The 16,650-nt window shown below is 38.9% G+C and overlaps 1 protein-coding gene across 1 annotated transcript in view; it reads right to left on the reverse strand.

The window, feature by feature from the left end:
* Positions 1 to 16,650, reverse strand: part of LOC134676779 (uncharacterized) — a 69,634-nt gene that overhangs the window by 49,337 nt on the left and 3,647 nt on the right. Inside the window, exons 3-5 of the mRNA XM_063535161.1 lie at positions 13,943 to 16,512; positions 5,445 to 5,737; positions 4,653 to 5,028 (exon numbers count right to left, since the gene is read on the reverse strand). Coding sequence (XP_063391231.1) covers positions 4,653 to 5,028; positions 5,445 to 5,737; positions 13,943 to 16,512 — 3,239 coding nt within the window. The remainder of the gene's footprint in view (positions 1 to 4,652; positions 5,029 to 5,444; positions 5,738 to 13,942; positions 16,513 to 16,650) is intronic.

The raw sequence follows: 16,650 nt of genomic DNA on the forward strand, positions 1-16,650 counted from the left end.
GGTCGGATCAAAAACTAAGTAATTAGTCCGACTCACGCTTGACTGCATATTTCTAATAGGTTTTCATGTCATATATAGGTAAAGAATTATTATGTATATATTTTTCAAAATTTTAGATCCAGTAGTTTCGGAGATAAAGGGGGGGGGATGGTCTTATTTTGGCTATTTTCTTAAACAATTTCTAAACTATTTATTTTAAAATTGCAAAAAATATATATTTGTGACGCACGAGTGATCTTATAAGGGTTCCGTATTTTCCTTTTGAGGTACGGAACCCTAAAAACCAGTTTTCATCCTAATTCATCATCATTATAGCACTAGGTCATCCTCAAACGGATCTCATTATCCATTTGCTTAGATTATCGGCCATTATTATAATGAGCCGTTTTTCTGACCATTTTTTATACATTGTTTGTCATATCCGTCTTCTGACCAATCGTTTATGTTATTTGTTTGATTGAGACATCAAACCGTGAAAACATGACTATAGGGAACCGATAAATGCTAATAGGAATGTTGACTAATTTTTTTTTGTTGTTGAAGAATGTTTGGTATTGTAAAGGATTAAGGATGATTCACGTTAGACCTGGCCGGGTCCGGGCCGGAGCTTCCGGCGCTTCGTTTGCTATGGAACCACGGGATCACCGATCAGCTGTCATATCATAGAAAATGATATGTCGAACGCCTCGGCCCGCGGGCACGGCCCAGTCTAGCGTGAGTCATCCTTTACTCATACTAGAACGGAACGGGTCGTGGCGTCTTTCCATAGAAAGCATCACCCGCCACTTCCACAATCAGCTACTGGAAAATCTGTTCAAAATTAACTGATCCGACTTAGCGAGTATATTTTATTATTATAACCTAAAAATACGTACTAGGAGCATTTTCCACCAGTATCACCCTGGATCCAATAGCCTGCGCACACAGGCACACAAACAGCGTCAGCACACGCATGTTACGCACACACGCACACAGATAACATCACTGTTTCCATTCACCACATTCAACTGTCACGCGGTATCACTGCATTTTTCACACCCTGTGTATTTTTTCGTCCACCCTGTATATTTTATCGTTGTCACTGTTTTTTTTTAAGATTTAACGTTTCTTCACCGTTTTGTTTTTGTATTCTATTTTCAAATTAGAAATATCGTTCGATTGTTTCATTTCAAATCGCACTGATTTGTTGTTTTTAATTTCTTATTCAGCATGATCTAGTTCACTATTAAATTGTTTTTTTTAATTTAATGTCCACTCAATTGTGTAAAATATTGTAATTTTTAAAGTGTCACTTATCTTATTGCGTATTTTATCAATAATTTTACACAAATCTTTCTTATGTCATCAGTTCGATATTTTGCATAATTGTTTTTTTTTTAAGTTTTTTTTTAATGTGTGGGATGTGGGTCAGAGCGGCGGCGCGTGACATGGACTACTGAGCGGAGCTATTGTCTGACATAAGCTTATATGTGAATGGAATGACTGACGTGGCATAGTATGGATAAGACTTATTTATTTATTTATTCGTATGACAAAAATACAATCGTTCATATGATATATAGTGTAACAGGTATAGGTATCTATATTATTATAACAGTACGCCCAATTGCTGGATCCATTAGGTCACCAATTTGGGTGACATTGGGGACATGGATAAGACTTAAAATACGTTTATTTAATGTTTTATTCTGGGTAGGATAAGGATCATCACCGAATTTTAAACTATTTTAACCTTCTTAACCTATTTTTATCCGCTCCGATCCGATCCGATTTTTTCTGCTCTATAGATAGTATAGAGCATAATCAATGTTTGAACGTTTTTTTTAATTTATTTGGTTTTTTATAATTATTTACGTTAAGCAATTGAAATTTGGGTTTATGTATTTGTTATACAATTACCATTCTGATATTTAATTGCCCATTACATAAATAACAACGCTTTTACGTAAATGTTTAATTTAACGCTCAAAATTGTTTTAAAATAATATAGGTACTTCGACATGTTTATAAAAAACACATTTGTTTTTTAATTTCATCTTATTCGAAATGAAATGTATCAATCTACTACTTGTATTTAATACTAGTGTCAGTCACAGTGTGATAGTTTAATTTTTTTTAAATTTAACATAATTAAACATAAAAAGTAATGAGGCATGTCCACATACTGCTCTCAGCTGCGATTACACCTGATAACGCTGCTGGAGGCCTATTGTCTCAAAAAACGGATTTATAGCAAAAACCTAATATATCCGACCATTGTGGTGGGCCGCCTATAAATAATGTAAAAGGGCTAATTTAAACCGACCTTCATTTGTATAAGATATGGGGAATATTGCCAATTTTTAATTGCAGTTAGGCAATATTGCACGAGGAAATATTGCGGAAATTGCGAAACTGAACTGAACTGGATTTTCGGCCCTTGCCTTTTTTACTTCAATGTGATGGCAAATGTTGATTATATAATTTACTAATGTTTTGCAAATACGTGTGAGGTTTATAGTAATATTATTTAACATTTTCTAATGCCATATTGCCGAAATAAAATGGAAAAATTGGCAACGCATAAATGTCTTGTTTAATTTCCCAGCCACCTGCACGGAGAACGAATTCGACATGAACCCAGTGCGGTGAGGAGGGATGGAATGTTATAATAATTATGATTTGTATGCGCATCTAATTGACACTATATTACATCTTCATTTAAATCATATTTAAAGAAGATTACAGCCTCCAAGGCTAGAACTGTTATATGTTTTTACAGGCCAGAAAAAGCCTATTTTGTGGCCGGATAGGTGTCGTTATTTTAAATACGCGGAAGACTGTGGACATCAGGATTTAATGAGAAAAAAAACGCCCTTCGTGCAAGGACTAAAAGTAAAATTACGTCATAATAAATTTAACATAGGTACCTTTTGTTTTAAAATCATGGCTGTTAAAAAGATATATTATTTAAAGCCATTGCAATGACATAGAAAAATTACGTGAAATGAATCAGAATCAGAATGCTTTATTTGAACAAGTCTAAATACTGGAAAGACATTGATATTAATGTCATGTGGTTAATAAAGTTTTTTTATTTAATTTAATGTAATTAACATGTTATTAGGAAAATAAAAGGTCCTTTGAGGGCTAAAAGTAATGAATCATACATTTTTTTTAAACATTTTATAATGAGAGGCTGATTTACAATGAGAGACATAGTTATATCAGAACAAGGCCCAAGCAAGCAGAAATAATTGTTATTTAATGAACATAAAACAAAAAAAAGTAGAATGAATATCTCCGGTGTCATATAGTAACAATCCGGTGGCAATATGTTCGCCATTTGTATATTTTTCCTTGTTGTGCAATAAAGTATAAATAAATATAAATAAATAAAATAAAAGCAGAGGGGTTTAAAAATAACTAGGTGAGAAGATTTGGGTCAAACTTTACCTAACACGTAATTATTCTTAGTCAAAAACCATAAAAAACGTCTTGTAACCATTAATTAGAACACGTAGACCCTTTGTTTCACGTTATAATTATTTCTGAGTCACTGTATCTCAATCTGACACGTTTTTTGACCGAAACCTGACATCATCAGAGAATTGCATTAAGTAACCTCAGCAAATTTAGCTCTGAAGGGTAAAAGGCCCTATCTACGTCGCTTAGTCTGAATATTCTGAATACATAATTGTAGTCCTCCTCTAATCCTCAAATTCTTTGGATATATCACTCGTAACGAGGACTACATGGAACGCTTGGTGGTGCAAGGGAGAGTCAAGGGAAAAGATCTCGTGGCCGCTCCCCAATACGATGGACAGACCTCATTAAGTCCATCGCAGGAAATACAGTCAACGAAAGGAAGGAAGAAAAGGTTTGATCGGATTCCTCGAGGAGCTGGGCTGGCAAGTCCACCCCCTATCACGCAAAATAGGAGCAAGACGTCGATTTGCGGAAAATCGCTCGAACTACAATACAATCATAACAAGTTAATTCAACACAACAGGCGCATTTACCCTACCTAGGTACCTTGGTTTTGGCACAACAATGCTTAGGAAGTATAATATTTTAAACTTTCGCGTTTTGAATACATATTAACTCACATTATAGACGGGTCTAACGCGAATTATATTCAATTACCTTTATTTACCGACGTTTCGACACAGGTTTCACTGGTCGTGGTCGCGGCTGACTGATTGTCCCAGCAAAATGTCAAAACAGAGATTTGTGCATCTACCCGACGAAAAGTGTATGGAAAAGTTTGGGGTAGACATCACATTTTCAAACCACCCACCACACATAATGTTAATTATTGTCAATAGTCCGACACGCAACACTCACAATATCCACGCACCCGTCCGAAGATAGATCCTTTGGCTTTAGCTTCTGTATCACTGGTTCCCAAGTTGGCGATAAGTTGAAACCATCCTCCCTATTAAAATTCCTGGGGTGTTTCTTGATTTCAATTGCTTCTCGCACAACTCGAGGATAATAATGGCGTTCAGTGGAGACGACTTTTGGTCTATGCAACTCAATCCAGTGATTTGTGCCAGATGTAAGAAGATGTTCGGCGATTGCGGATTTGTGTAATTGGCGATTTTTAACTGCCGCTATGTGCTCTTTCACCCTCTCTTGCACGCTCCGTTTAGTTTGTCCAATGTACACACTTCCGCAGCTACAGTCTATTTTGTATACGCCCGGATTTTGATACGGAATGACATCTTTTGGACTGCGCAACAGATCTGCTACTTTGAATAACGGCTTGTATACAGTCTTGATGGAGAATTTCTTAAGTACTGCTCCAATTTTGTCCGTTATTCCTTTCACATATGGTAGAAACGCTGGTTGTCTGTTGACCTCTGGATGTCTCTCCGTTCTCTTCGGCTTGCGTTTCATCCTCCCACGGTATCCATTCCTCTCCAGTACAGCTTGGACATGGGCCAGTTCACCGTCCAGGTGCTCAGGGTCACATAAGTCATGTGCCCTGTTCACCAAGGACGCGATCACAGACTGTAGGTGCCTTGGGTGATGATGAGAGGATGCCTGTAAGTATCTGTCGGTATGCGTAGGTTTTCTGTATACAGAGTGTGCCAAGGTGCCGTCCGATCTCACCATCAGTTTGACATCCAGAAAAGGTAAGGACCTGTCACATTCTATTTCATATGTGAATTTCAGCCTTGCGTGGATGGAGTTTAAGTGTTCGTTATAACTCTTGACGGTGTCGTTATTCCCCTTTACTTGACGGTGTCGTTATTCCCCTTTACAAAACTCACCATAATCTCATCTGGTTCCAGTCTTATACCCTTGACAATATCAATGAAATGGCGAGAATCTTTTACATAGGACGAGGTCTTTCCAACTAGCCCCTGGAGTACGCTTGTTACATGTTTTGCGAGATCATAGGATGGCGAACTGATCTGACTAACAATTGGTCGCAATGGCACATTGGATTTATGTACCTTTGGTAATCCATATAGCTTGGGCGGTTGGACTGATTTCGGTCTGTATAGCCGATTATATTCATCCTCTTCAAAAAGATCCTCGTGGTCTTTGATGAGGTTTCGTAGACGACGAGTGACCCTGGCAGTTGGATTATATTTAACTGGCTTATATATCTTCCTGTCTGCCAGCAGCGCTTTCATTTTGCCATCATACTCCGAACTGTCCATAACTACAGTAGCGTTACCTTTATCAGCTCTTAAAACTAACAAGTTTTCATTATCACGAAGAGCCTTCAATGCTTGACACTCTGCTGTAGTAATGTTGCTGTAGTCTGACCTTCCGTAACAATACCGAAATATCTTGGCGCACAGTTTCCGCGTCACTTGACGGTACTTTATTTCGTATTAATGCCTCCTCTACGCTACATATAACGTTCTCGTACGGAATTCTTTTTGGAGTTATAGCGAAATTCATGCCTTTGGACAAAACGCTTATTGTAGGTTGATCTAACACTTCTTTTGATAGATTAATAACCGTTTCCCTCGTCTCCGAAATCGTTTTTGAGGTACTATGTTCCCTGTCATGTCGGCGGTTTTGTCTTGAGATCAATCTTTCCAACTTTCGCTCATGTGTAGCCTTACTTAACTCATATTTCCTAGCTGCTTGCAGATATGTTATACGGTCACATACCTCAAAATCCTCTGGTGACAACAACGTGTTACAATCCTGATGTAAATTATATAAATCACTCTGTATCCAGAAATACTCCTTTTGATGGTTTTTTATCACTCTTCTAAGTAGTTTGACACTTGCGTTGCGGAGAATATCATCGGAATGTGCGATATCCCGACGGGGCGCTAAACGAACACACGTCGGTATTAAGTTTAAATCGCGGCACTTCACTAAAAAGTCCAACGATGTCTCTAAAAATGCACGTCTTTTCCGAACTTTCTCCAGATGTTTTATTTTATTTGCACACTCCTGCCGGTAGCGGTTTGCAATATAATATTTTAAACTTTCGCGTTTTGAATACATATTAACTCACATTATAGACGGGTCTAACGCGAATTATATTCAATTACCTTTATTTACCGACGTTTCGACACAGGTTTCACTGGTCGTGGTCGCGGCTGACTGATTGTCCCAGCAAAATGTCAAAACAGAGATTTGTGCATCTACCCGACGAAAAGTGTATGGAAAAGTTTGGGGTAGACATCACATTTTCAAACCACCCACCACACATAATGTTAATTATTGTCAATAGTCCGACACGCAACACTCACAATATCCACGCACCCGTCCGAAGATAGATCCTTTGGCTTTAGCTTCTGTATCACTGGTTCCCAAGTTGGCGATAAGTTGAAACCATCCTCCCTATTAAAATTCCTGGGGTGTTTCTTGATTTCAATTGCTTCTCGCACAACTCGAGGATAATAATGGCGTTCAGTGGAGACGACTTTTGGTCTATGCAACTCAATCCAGTGATTTGTGCCAGATGTAAGAAGATGTTCGGCGATTGCGGATTTGTGTAATTGGCGATTTTTAACTGCCGCTATGTGCTCTTTCACCCTCTCTTGGGCGATCTTTTTAGCAATTTGTAAGGCGTTAGGATGCTCTTAAACATGTTTTTTTACGTTTTTTTTGCGGAATAAGACAAATAGATCTTTATGGCACTTGGTGGTACGCAATACGAATAAAAAATAATATTATGTATTTTTTTTTTCTAAAAGTATTAACATAAAGGTACCCAAAAACAATGCTAATGACAATATATTTTTAAGAAAACAACTACTTTAAAAACAATCAAATAAAATATTCTATCTTTTTCATAAATTACGAATGTACCTAACTACTAACATTTGATATGTTTGAAGTCAACACTTTTCAGTAGCTCACAAAACAAATGAAATTCTCGAAAGGAATTATGAATAAATAAATAAATATAGCTACGGAAATATTGCCGAAACTGAAAATATTGCCAAATATTTTTTTTATGAACGTAATTAAAAATCTATCTTGTATGCGTGATTCAATTTTATCATAAACTAGCGACCCGCCCCGGTTTCGGTTTTATAAGTTTATCGCGAACATACAAACACACAAACAGACAGACGCAGCGGGGGACTTTGTTTTATAAGGTGTAGTTAGATTTATTAGACCAAGATAAGTCTAGGTACAGCTATTTTGATAGCACAGTGCAAGTGTTATACGTAATACTTTCATAGAAGTTTGACGTTTAAAATAACACTGACACTGCTAGAGCTGTCAAAATCGCTGCAGAATTTTCTTGGTCTAACTCTATGATAGTGACAACACATATAGTTCGTTTTTTTAGCATTAGAAATAAGGTAAACAATCTTGATGTGTCTTTTAATTGAAAAACACATTTTAAAAATAAGTTACGGCAAATATGTAACAATTATAAATCTAATACGATCATTTATATTCTTCTGCTTTCATAAGTAATAGTTTTTGATTTATAAAAAGCGTTTTTCAATTAAAAGACATGTCAAGATCGCTTACCTTCTTGCAAGTTCTTTCTAATGCTAAAAAAACGAACTATAGTTCACATATTCCTTCAATGGAGAGTCATATATATTTCTCATACTGTCAAACAATATACGAAGGCCACATACGAAGTACGTTGATATGGCCGGACAATAAGTTTCGTACACAATTATTCAAAGATTCTTGTTATCAGATCACTATCTTGAATGGTTTGTGGTGCAAGGAACAAGAGAATCTCTTTTCTATGTACAGTCAACTGTAAAAAGATGGGTGTAGCCAACTTATTCAAAAATAGTATAGTATAGTATCGTTTATTGCAAACCATGGTATAATATGTACAATAGATGTTACAATGGAAATGGGTCGCATGGCACCCTGGTAGGGTATGGCAATTATCCTTATAACTAAATACATTAACTAAATATAATATTTAGTACAGAAAAATAGTCTTACTTAACATTAACTTATATTATTACTATCTAAGTATAGGAACTTTGTTTTCAGTCATAGATCATCCTGCTTAAATTATGATTTTTTTAACAGAATGGACTTAAGTTTATTTGAAAATAAATAATTTTTTTCTGTATTTTTTATTTCAGTAGGTCCCATAGTTCTTAATTCGCTGACATAAAAGCTATGGGACATATTTTTGAGTAGATTTGTGCACCCATATTTTTACACTTGGGTGTACAATCAAGTGTCAAAATATGGGTGCATCACTCATCATACTCTAATATATGTCCCTTAGCTCTTATGTCAGAGATTTAAAAATTATGGGACGTATGCACCCCATATTACTTGACTAAGCTCCACTACTACATCACTAAACCTTATTAAAAAAGTCCCTCGCGGCGTCTGTCTGTATGTATGTAGCAGTGGCGGCGCGTCAAACATATCCATGAGGCAAGCCGGGGTTAATTTGGCTTACATATTTCCTTTACAACTCTGCTCAAACGTCCAAAAACAGGCAAGCCGGTGGAAATCGGCTTTTATGGACGTGCCGCCACTGGTATGTAGTATGTGCCTATGTTCGCGATACACTCAAAAAGTACCGAACGGATTTTCATTTTGCACCACAAATATCACACGAATAGTAGGTAATTTACCAGTAGACCGTGGGCTCCGAGTAAATTGTTTAGACCTTCCATTACGGCAAACTGCCATAGGTGGGAACGAAAGGTCGGATCGCCGAGTCTCGCTTCAACCTATGGCCGCCGCTCGTCGCTGCCGCCGCCTCGCAACGTGTGGCCGGACCGTAGTGCGAGCAACAAATGATGACTCACGATAGACCGGGCCGTGTCCGGACCGGAGCTTCCAGCGCATCGTTTTCTATTGAAACATCACATAATTGCCTGTCATGTCATAGAAAAGTGAGCTCCGGAAGCTCCGGCCCGGACAGGACCCGGTCTAACGTGAATCAGGATTAACGCTTGTGACTTGCACCACAAATATCGCACGAATAGTAATTTACCAGTAGACTCCGAGTAAATTGTTTAGACCTTCCATTATTTCCATTACGGCAAAAACTGCGGGCTAAGATCATCATGGGCTTGTAAACTTGAGTTAGGTTTGTACAACATTTTAGGAACTAAAATGTTGCCACAGAATAAATAATAGTATCTACTACATAGGTACAGAAGAGTCACTCTCTAACAAAACGCGTCAGTTACGATCAAACATATATGGCCGCTAGCACAGAATAAATAATAGTACTAGGTACAGAAGACTCACTCTCTAACAAAACGCGTCTGTGACGATCTGCACAGATATGGCCGCTAGGTGGCGACAGCGCCACGCGCGGCTTATGGCGAACCCCAAAATTGGTGTGGAACGGATGTACTTTTAGCTACCTGTTGCAAAGCGACGAAATCGCGGAGTGAGCCACGCCTGGGCTATAACCGCGAAAACCGAAGTTCGCAAATTGCGAGCATTTTTCTCTGTCGCTCTAGTTACGCCTTCATTGGAGTAAAAGAGAAAGATCCCCGCAATTTGCGAATTTCGGTTTTCGCGGTAGGCCCTCTGATGTTACCTACTACTACAGCAGAATTCGCTTAGGCGGATTTTACATAACATACACGGTGGCTACAAAATAACTGCATTCCCGTTGCCAGAGAGGTTTTGGGATTATACTGAGTAACTTTTATTATGGGACCAACCCCGAAATCGAGAAAAAAATTACACTCCCATAGAAAATGGTCCAGCCAAAATGTATGAAACAGCCAAATTTTCGCGATTTCAGGGTTGGTCCCATAGCAAAAGTTGCTCAGTGTAGTCCCAAAGCCTTCCTGGCAATGGAAATGCAGGTATTCTTTTAGCCAGCATGTATATTGTCATGAGTTTCATGAGTACCCGGCGCCGGCAGTGCTGACATTCCATTTCCAACTGCAGCTGCAATATTACTGAATCGCGATTAGAAAGGGATTGAGATAGCTGTCAATCCATATTGATTTTGACGTAAGTGTATGGAAATCTGTTATTTCTTATCCCTTTCTGATCGCGGCATGATAATACTGTTCATTTTACTATGGAAACGCGTCGCTGTCATTGTCAATTTCCATAGTAAAATGAACAGTATTGCAGCTGCAGTTGGAAATGGAATGTCACTTTAAGGCGTGATGGTCGAAATAGCGGTTACCTATAGTTAAGTCATACTTACAATGATGTCATTTACAATATCAATTACAGCTATTACTGTGATCTAAAAATAAATTATAAGTTTAACACCTTTGAACGAGCAATTCTTGTTTATTTATGTATATAAATAATTTATATTTCGGGGATATCGGAAACGGCACTTAAGATTTCGATGAAATTTGCTATATGGGGGTTTTCGGGGGCGATAAATCGACCTAGCTAGGTCTTATCTCTGGGAAAACGCTATGTCTTCCGAGCAAAGCTCGGTCTAACAGATATAATATTATAGGAGAATCTTACACAGATCGACCTAGTCCCACAGTAACATTTGCTGAGCGCCTTTTAATGACATGTCACTGTCCTTTAGTTATATTTTAAAGTACATTTAAATAAAATAAAAACGTATCTTCACCAGTTTTAACCGTAAATGTGGTTGAAAGACCGCCAAAACATGACATTATTGTTTAACACAATTAATGTTGAAACAAAAGGACAGACGGGCGTGACCTTACTTTGGGCGTGTTTTTGTGTATTATGTGTCATATGGACTTTAAATATTGAGCTATTTAGGCTAATACAATTCAATGTATACCATTTTTTTTGTGAATATGACATATATATTTGTTTTTTAAGGCGCTAAAGCACTTCAAATATTGGCAAAAACGGCCTAATTTACTAGGCCGCAAAGAAAAGCATGGTATTCAAAACTGACATCTAAAAACTTAAAAAGCAAAACAGTCCGACACAGATAATTTCATTACCATTTAGATCTCAAAATTTCGTTTCATTTGGTTAAGTTTTGGAGGACGAAGCAGTCGAGTACGAAACTTCGTTTTTTGAGATTTTTACGCAGGACTTTTCACCTTGTCCTTGGCGCACTTATTTTAGGAGCCGCATCCGTACCGTAGGTACCTAAAATATTTAAATCTCAGCTCCAGTATCCTATTTATTTTTCCAAAACAGAATATTATGAGTATGTCTATTATACCGAGGTATTATGCTGAGGCGAGCCCATTTTCGTGGAAAACTTTAACGCTTACCAATTTTATTAATATCTGTAGTTTTTAGTTATACTTTTGTATGTAATCCTAGCTTTAAGTTTACCACGAATAAAATGCTTGATTGACTGATTGATTGATTGATTGATACTCTTAATGTGGATCATCAATATCATCATCATCACTCATCAGTAGGTATTTTATAACATTTCGTAATTATAACGACTACCGCCTGAACCTCTCGTGTGCCGTGATTATTTTTAGGGTTCCGTACCCAAAGGGTAAAACGGGACCTTATTACTAAGACTTCGCTGTCCGTCCGTCCGTCCGTCCGTCCGTCCGTCCGTCCGTCTGTCACCAGGCTGTATCTCAAGAACCGTGATAGCTAGACAGTTGAAATTTTCACAGATGATGTATTTCTGTTGCCGCTATAACAACAAATACTAAAAACAGAATAAAATAAAGATTTAAGTGGGGCTCCCATACAACAAACGTGATTTTTGACCGAAGTTAAGCAACGTCGGGCGGGGTCAGTACTTGGATGGGTGACCGTTTTTTTTTGCCTTTTTTTGCTTTATGGTACGGAACCCTTCGTGCGCGAGTCCGACTCGCACTTGCCCGGTTTTTTCTAATATTTTCCTCGTACGCGGATCCGCGCTCACATACGACGGCTTCTGACAAAAATTCAAAAAAAACTAAATACGACAAACTGAACATATGTTAAGCAATTTGTGTGTGTGTATGTTTCCGTGTGCAAATTAATTGTTTTATTTAATTGGGTATTGTTTTAATTTAATTAATGGCATAACCTTGCTGTGTTACGAGTATATTATAAGTGCGGCTTCGAAATTCCCAAGTAATGTAGATACATAAATATATATACCTACCTACATAATTATATATGGATGTCGGCGGCCGATCGTAAGATCAGGCAAATCGTAATGTTCCTGTGTATTGTTTTGAGGATAGTCACATTAAACCAATATATGTATAGGTAAGATAGGTTCGTTAGGTTGCTTCAGATGCCCGAAGGGCAAACTACTCAGAAATAGGGCGATCCAGGGAACGAGTCAAAGATTTTCACGTTTCACGATATGCCTAGGACTTTCACGATATGCCTGATCTTACGATCGGCCGCCGACATGTATATTCGGATCCATAAAGACGCATCTACTTTCAATAATTGTATTTCCTAGTAGTGATGTGCCGTAAAGAACGTTCTCGTTTCTGAGAATTTCTTTCCGAAGAAATTTCCGGATAAATTTCCAATTTTCTCCAGCACGTTCTCTTATGGGGCTGTCCATAAATTACGTCATTGATTTTTGACGATTTTTGACCCCTAAAATCATCCAAAAATCATGCTTCGAATGACCCCGTTTCCTCCTATGACATGCTACCATCATCCGATGTCCACACCCCCCCTCCCCCCTATTTCGGAATGATGTATAAAATTTATTTTTCTTAAGTTTAGGTATACATTTTGCCTCAAATTACTTGGTAGGGAAATTTTCTGTTGTTTTACTCCTGGTTTTTTTTATCAAATAGTATTTTTTTATATTGCTATGAATGGTGCCAAAGAATTTGCTTTTAAGCTTCCATAGTATTTGTCTTATCTCCTATACTAAGTGATAAAACAAAAGAATTCATCGCTTTTGCGACGAAAGGGTAAAACTCTCAGAAAATATTTCCGAGAAATTTCCGAGAATGTTTCCGATAGATTTCTCTGTTCTCGGGAAAATTTCGCGAACGGCACATCGCTAATTGCTAGTGGCTCTGTTGACCTGTAGACCTCGTGATAAACTTACAAAATGTAAAAAATAAAATACATACTTCGTCAAGTCTATTTGCCGTATTCGAACTTAAAGATATTCACAAGAGACGACACGTACTAGATCCATTCTGGATACGTTATAGTTTTGATATCAACTAGTTCTCTTTTGCAGCGCAATTCGGGCAACCAATGTCACTTTTACGTTAGATAGAGTAAGATATCTATTAGATGTGAATTGGATCTCTAAGTCATATCCTGTGGAAATCGTTCAAGAGTATCTCCAGAATCGCGCAAATGTCAAATTTGACAGGTTAGATCTTAAACATATCGTTATCGTATCTTGGTGATGTCTAAAAGATATCTAATAGATGTCTATTTCAAAATCCGAATCGGGCCCATTGTCACAGCGAACTCATAATGGTCTTAAGTCTGAAATTTGAACCTTTAGTGGAGGAAATAGAGTTGATTTTGGTTTTGTTTATATAGGTAGGACCTATAAGTACTAGATGTAGGACCTTGGGTCTTAAGAGGTTAAGTAAAGAAATCGTAATTTAAAATTAGGTCTTAGACCTGAAGGCTACTGAAATGAGGTCTACGGACTTACCTTTATAACTGCCCAGCTTCCCTGGATCTCTGTATCCTGCATCTCCATACCCTGGCCTATTACCATCCCCTCCTCCATACCCCGGTTTATCTCCATACTCTGTATCGTAACCAGGTTTCTCCCCATACCCTGGCTTGGAGCCGTATCCAGGTCTATTATCGTCTCCACCACCATATTCTGGCTTAACTCCATACTCTGGCTTATCATATTCAGGTTTATCACCATACCCTGGCTTAGGCCCATACCCAGGTCTATTACCATCTCCAGTTCCATACATAGGTCTATCATATGCAGGCTTGTCACCATACTCTGGCCTTTCGTATCCAGGTTTATCCCCATACCCTGGTTTAGACCCATAGCTATTGCTACTTCCATACGATGGTCTGTCATATGCTGGCTTATCTCCATACCCACTATACTGTGGTTTTTCTCCGTACCCTGGTTTTTCCCCATACACATAACCTGGCTTGCCATATCCTGGCTTATCCCCGTAGCTTGGATCCCCATACCCTGGTTTCCCATAATCACCTACACTCACAGGTCTTGAAGTGATCACATCACCATTAGGTTTCACAATGTAACTAGGCACATTTCCAGGTTTTTCTAATTCATATTCATATACCGGTCTAACATCAGGTCTATAGGTCTCATTAGGCTTCTGACTGGGCTTGTAATCACTTTGACCATTCTGATTACTCCCATAAGGTTTATCATTTGCGTCCGGTCTGTTTGGGTCTTGATTCCCATAAGATGGTGTCTGAGCTCCATAGGATGGTTTTCCTTGAGTATCCCCATAAGGAGGTCTTTGGGTACTACCATAAGAGGGACTATCATGACTTATACCATAAGAAGGTTTAGGACTGGTATATGAAGGTCTATCATTGACACCATATGGTTTGTCATCTTGACCATAAGATGGTCGATGGCCACCATAGCTTGACCCACCATGGTCACCAGCAAAATTGTTTTGACCATAAAACCCTTGGTTGCTATACGATGGTTTAGAATTTTGAGGTTTGTGACCGTAACCACTAGAGTGGTCAAAATTCTGACTTCCGTAAGAACCTTGACCGTAAGGTCGGTCAGGTTTTTCGTCTCCAGGTCTGTTATAATTCTGACCATACCCTGATTCTATAGGACCATATCCTAAGTGACTGTTAGAAGGTGGCGCATAAGAATGATGACCAGAGTAGCTTCCATAGCCATAATTTTGACCATAACCTTGGCTTGGATATGGCTTGTCGTTTAAAGGTCTCATTGGCTTATAAGGTCTTGGAGGGTCATAAATTTCTAAATGGATTGAGTTTTCTTGACTCTGACCGTAACCACTAGCGTATTGACTGTTGTAACTGTAACTAGGTTTTTCACTGGGTCTTGATGGATAGTCATAATAAGGTCTGTTTGGCCTGTAAGGTCTGTCTGGTGGTCCTATTGGCCCAGGTCCATATGGGTCTGGTTTAGGTTTGTACCCATCGTTTGGTTTTGTTGGATAATCTTGAATTGGCTTATTTCCGTAGCCACTATCTTCAATTGGATCAGGTTTAATTGGTGAGTAAGGATCAGGTCTGTTTGATTCATAGTCAGGTTTATTAGGTTTATATGGGTCTTCAGCAGGTTTATTGTACTCGTGTTGAGGTCTTGGTTTCTTATTTGGTCTGACAATGTAGTGATACTCTGGGTCTTCGGGTTTATATGGAGGTCTTTCAGGTCTTACTGGCTTAGGTCCGTATAAGTCAGGAACATCATCGTTTGGTGAAGGCGGATAGATAGGGTCTGGTCTCCAAAGACCTGGGTCTGGTTTTGGTCTTCCGTAGCCCCCTTGGAACTGCAGCTCATCATATGGATCCGGCTTTGGACGCGAATGGTTATAAGGCCTATTATAACTAGGTCTGTAAGGTTCATCGGGTCTATATGAGCCTGGCCTTTCAGGTCTATAAGGATCCGGTCTTAATGGTCTATCCGGCTTGTAAGGATCATCAGGTCTTAGATCAGATCCATATGGGTCATTCGGTCTTATAGGTCTGTAATCCTCTGGCTTTAAAGGTTTTTCAGGACCGTACGGTACATCTGGTCTTGGTCGTTGTGGTCTATATGGGTCACCTGGTCTTACCCATGGTCTCTCAGGCATATACAGATCAGGTCGAATTGGTTCAGGGTAAGGTCTTAAAGGTCTGATTGGCCTGTACGGTATTTCAGGAGGTCTGTGCGCTCCATAGCTAGGAGGGTTATCTAAACTCGGTTTTGAATTGTAATCATCAGGTCTATCGAGGTCTATATAGTTAGGTCTTGGCGGTCCGAAGTTTGGTCTGGTTTCAAAAGGCCTTAAGTCTGCGAAGTCATCAGATAGGGGGTTTTTGGGTTCTTCTTCATCAGGGCGGAAGATAGGGCGGTGGAGTGGGGGGTTTTCCTCGTCAAACTGGGGTTGGAGGGGGGAGGGGGCCATCTGCTCGCAGAGGACCCTGCGGACGTAGACGTCGTAGTCAGGGTGGCGCTGGATCTGGTTCTGGGCGCGAAGGTCTGAGTCGCCGAGGGTGCTGAGGTTACAGGTTGCGTTGCCTTTTGCGCCAACCCTGGAAGGATTAGAACTTATGAGTTTACGAGACAAAATTACTGTTAATTATAGCAAAAAAAAACTAATATAGATTAAGAGTGCCAGACAACAGGCGGACTTATTGATAGAGGGCGATCTCTTCCAAACAGTAAAAGAC

Source organism: Cydia fagiglandana, chromosome 25 (assembly GCF_963556715.1).
Source record: "Cydia fagiglandana chromosome 25, ilCydFagi1.1, whole genome shotgun sequence".
NCBI lineage: Eukaryota > Metazoa > Arthropoda > Insecta > Lepidoptera > Tortricidae > Cydia > Cydia fagiglandana.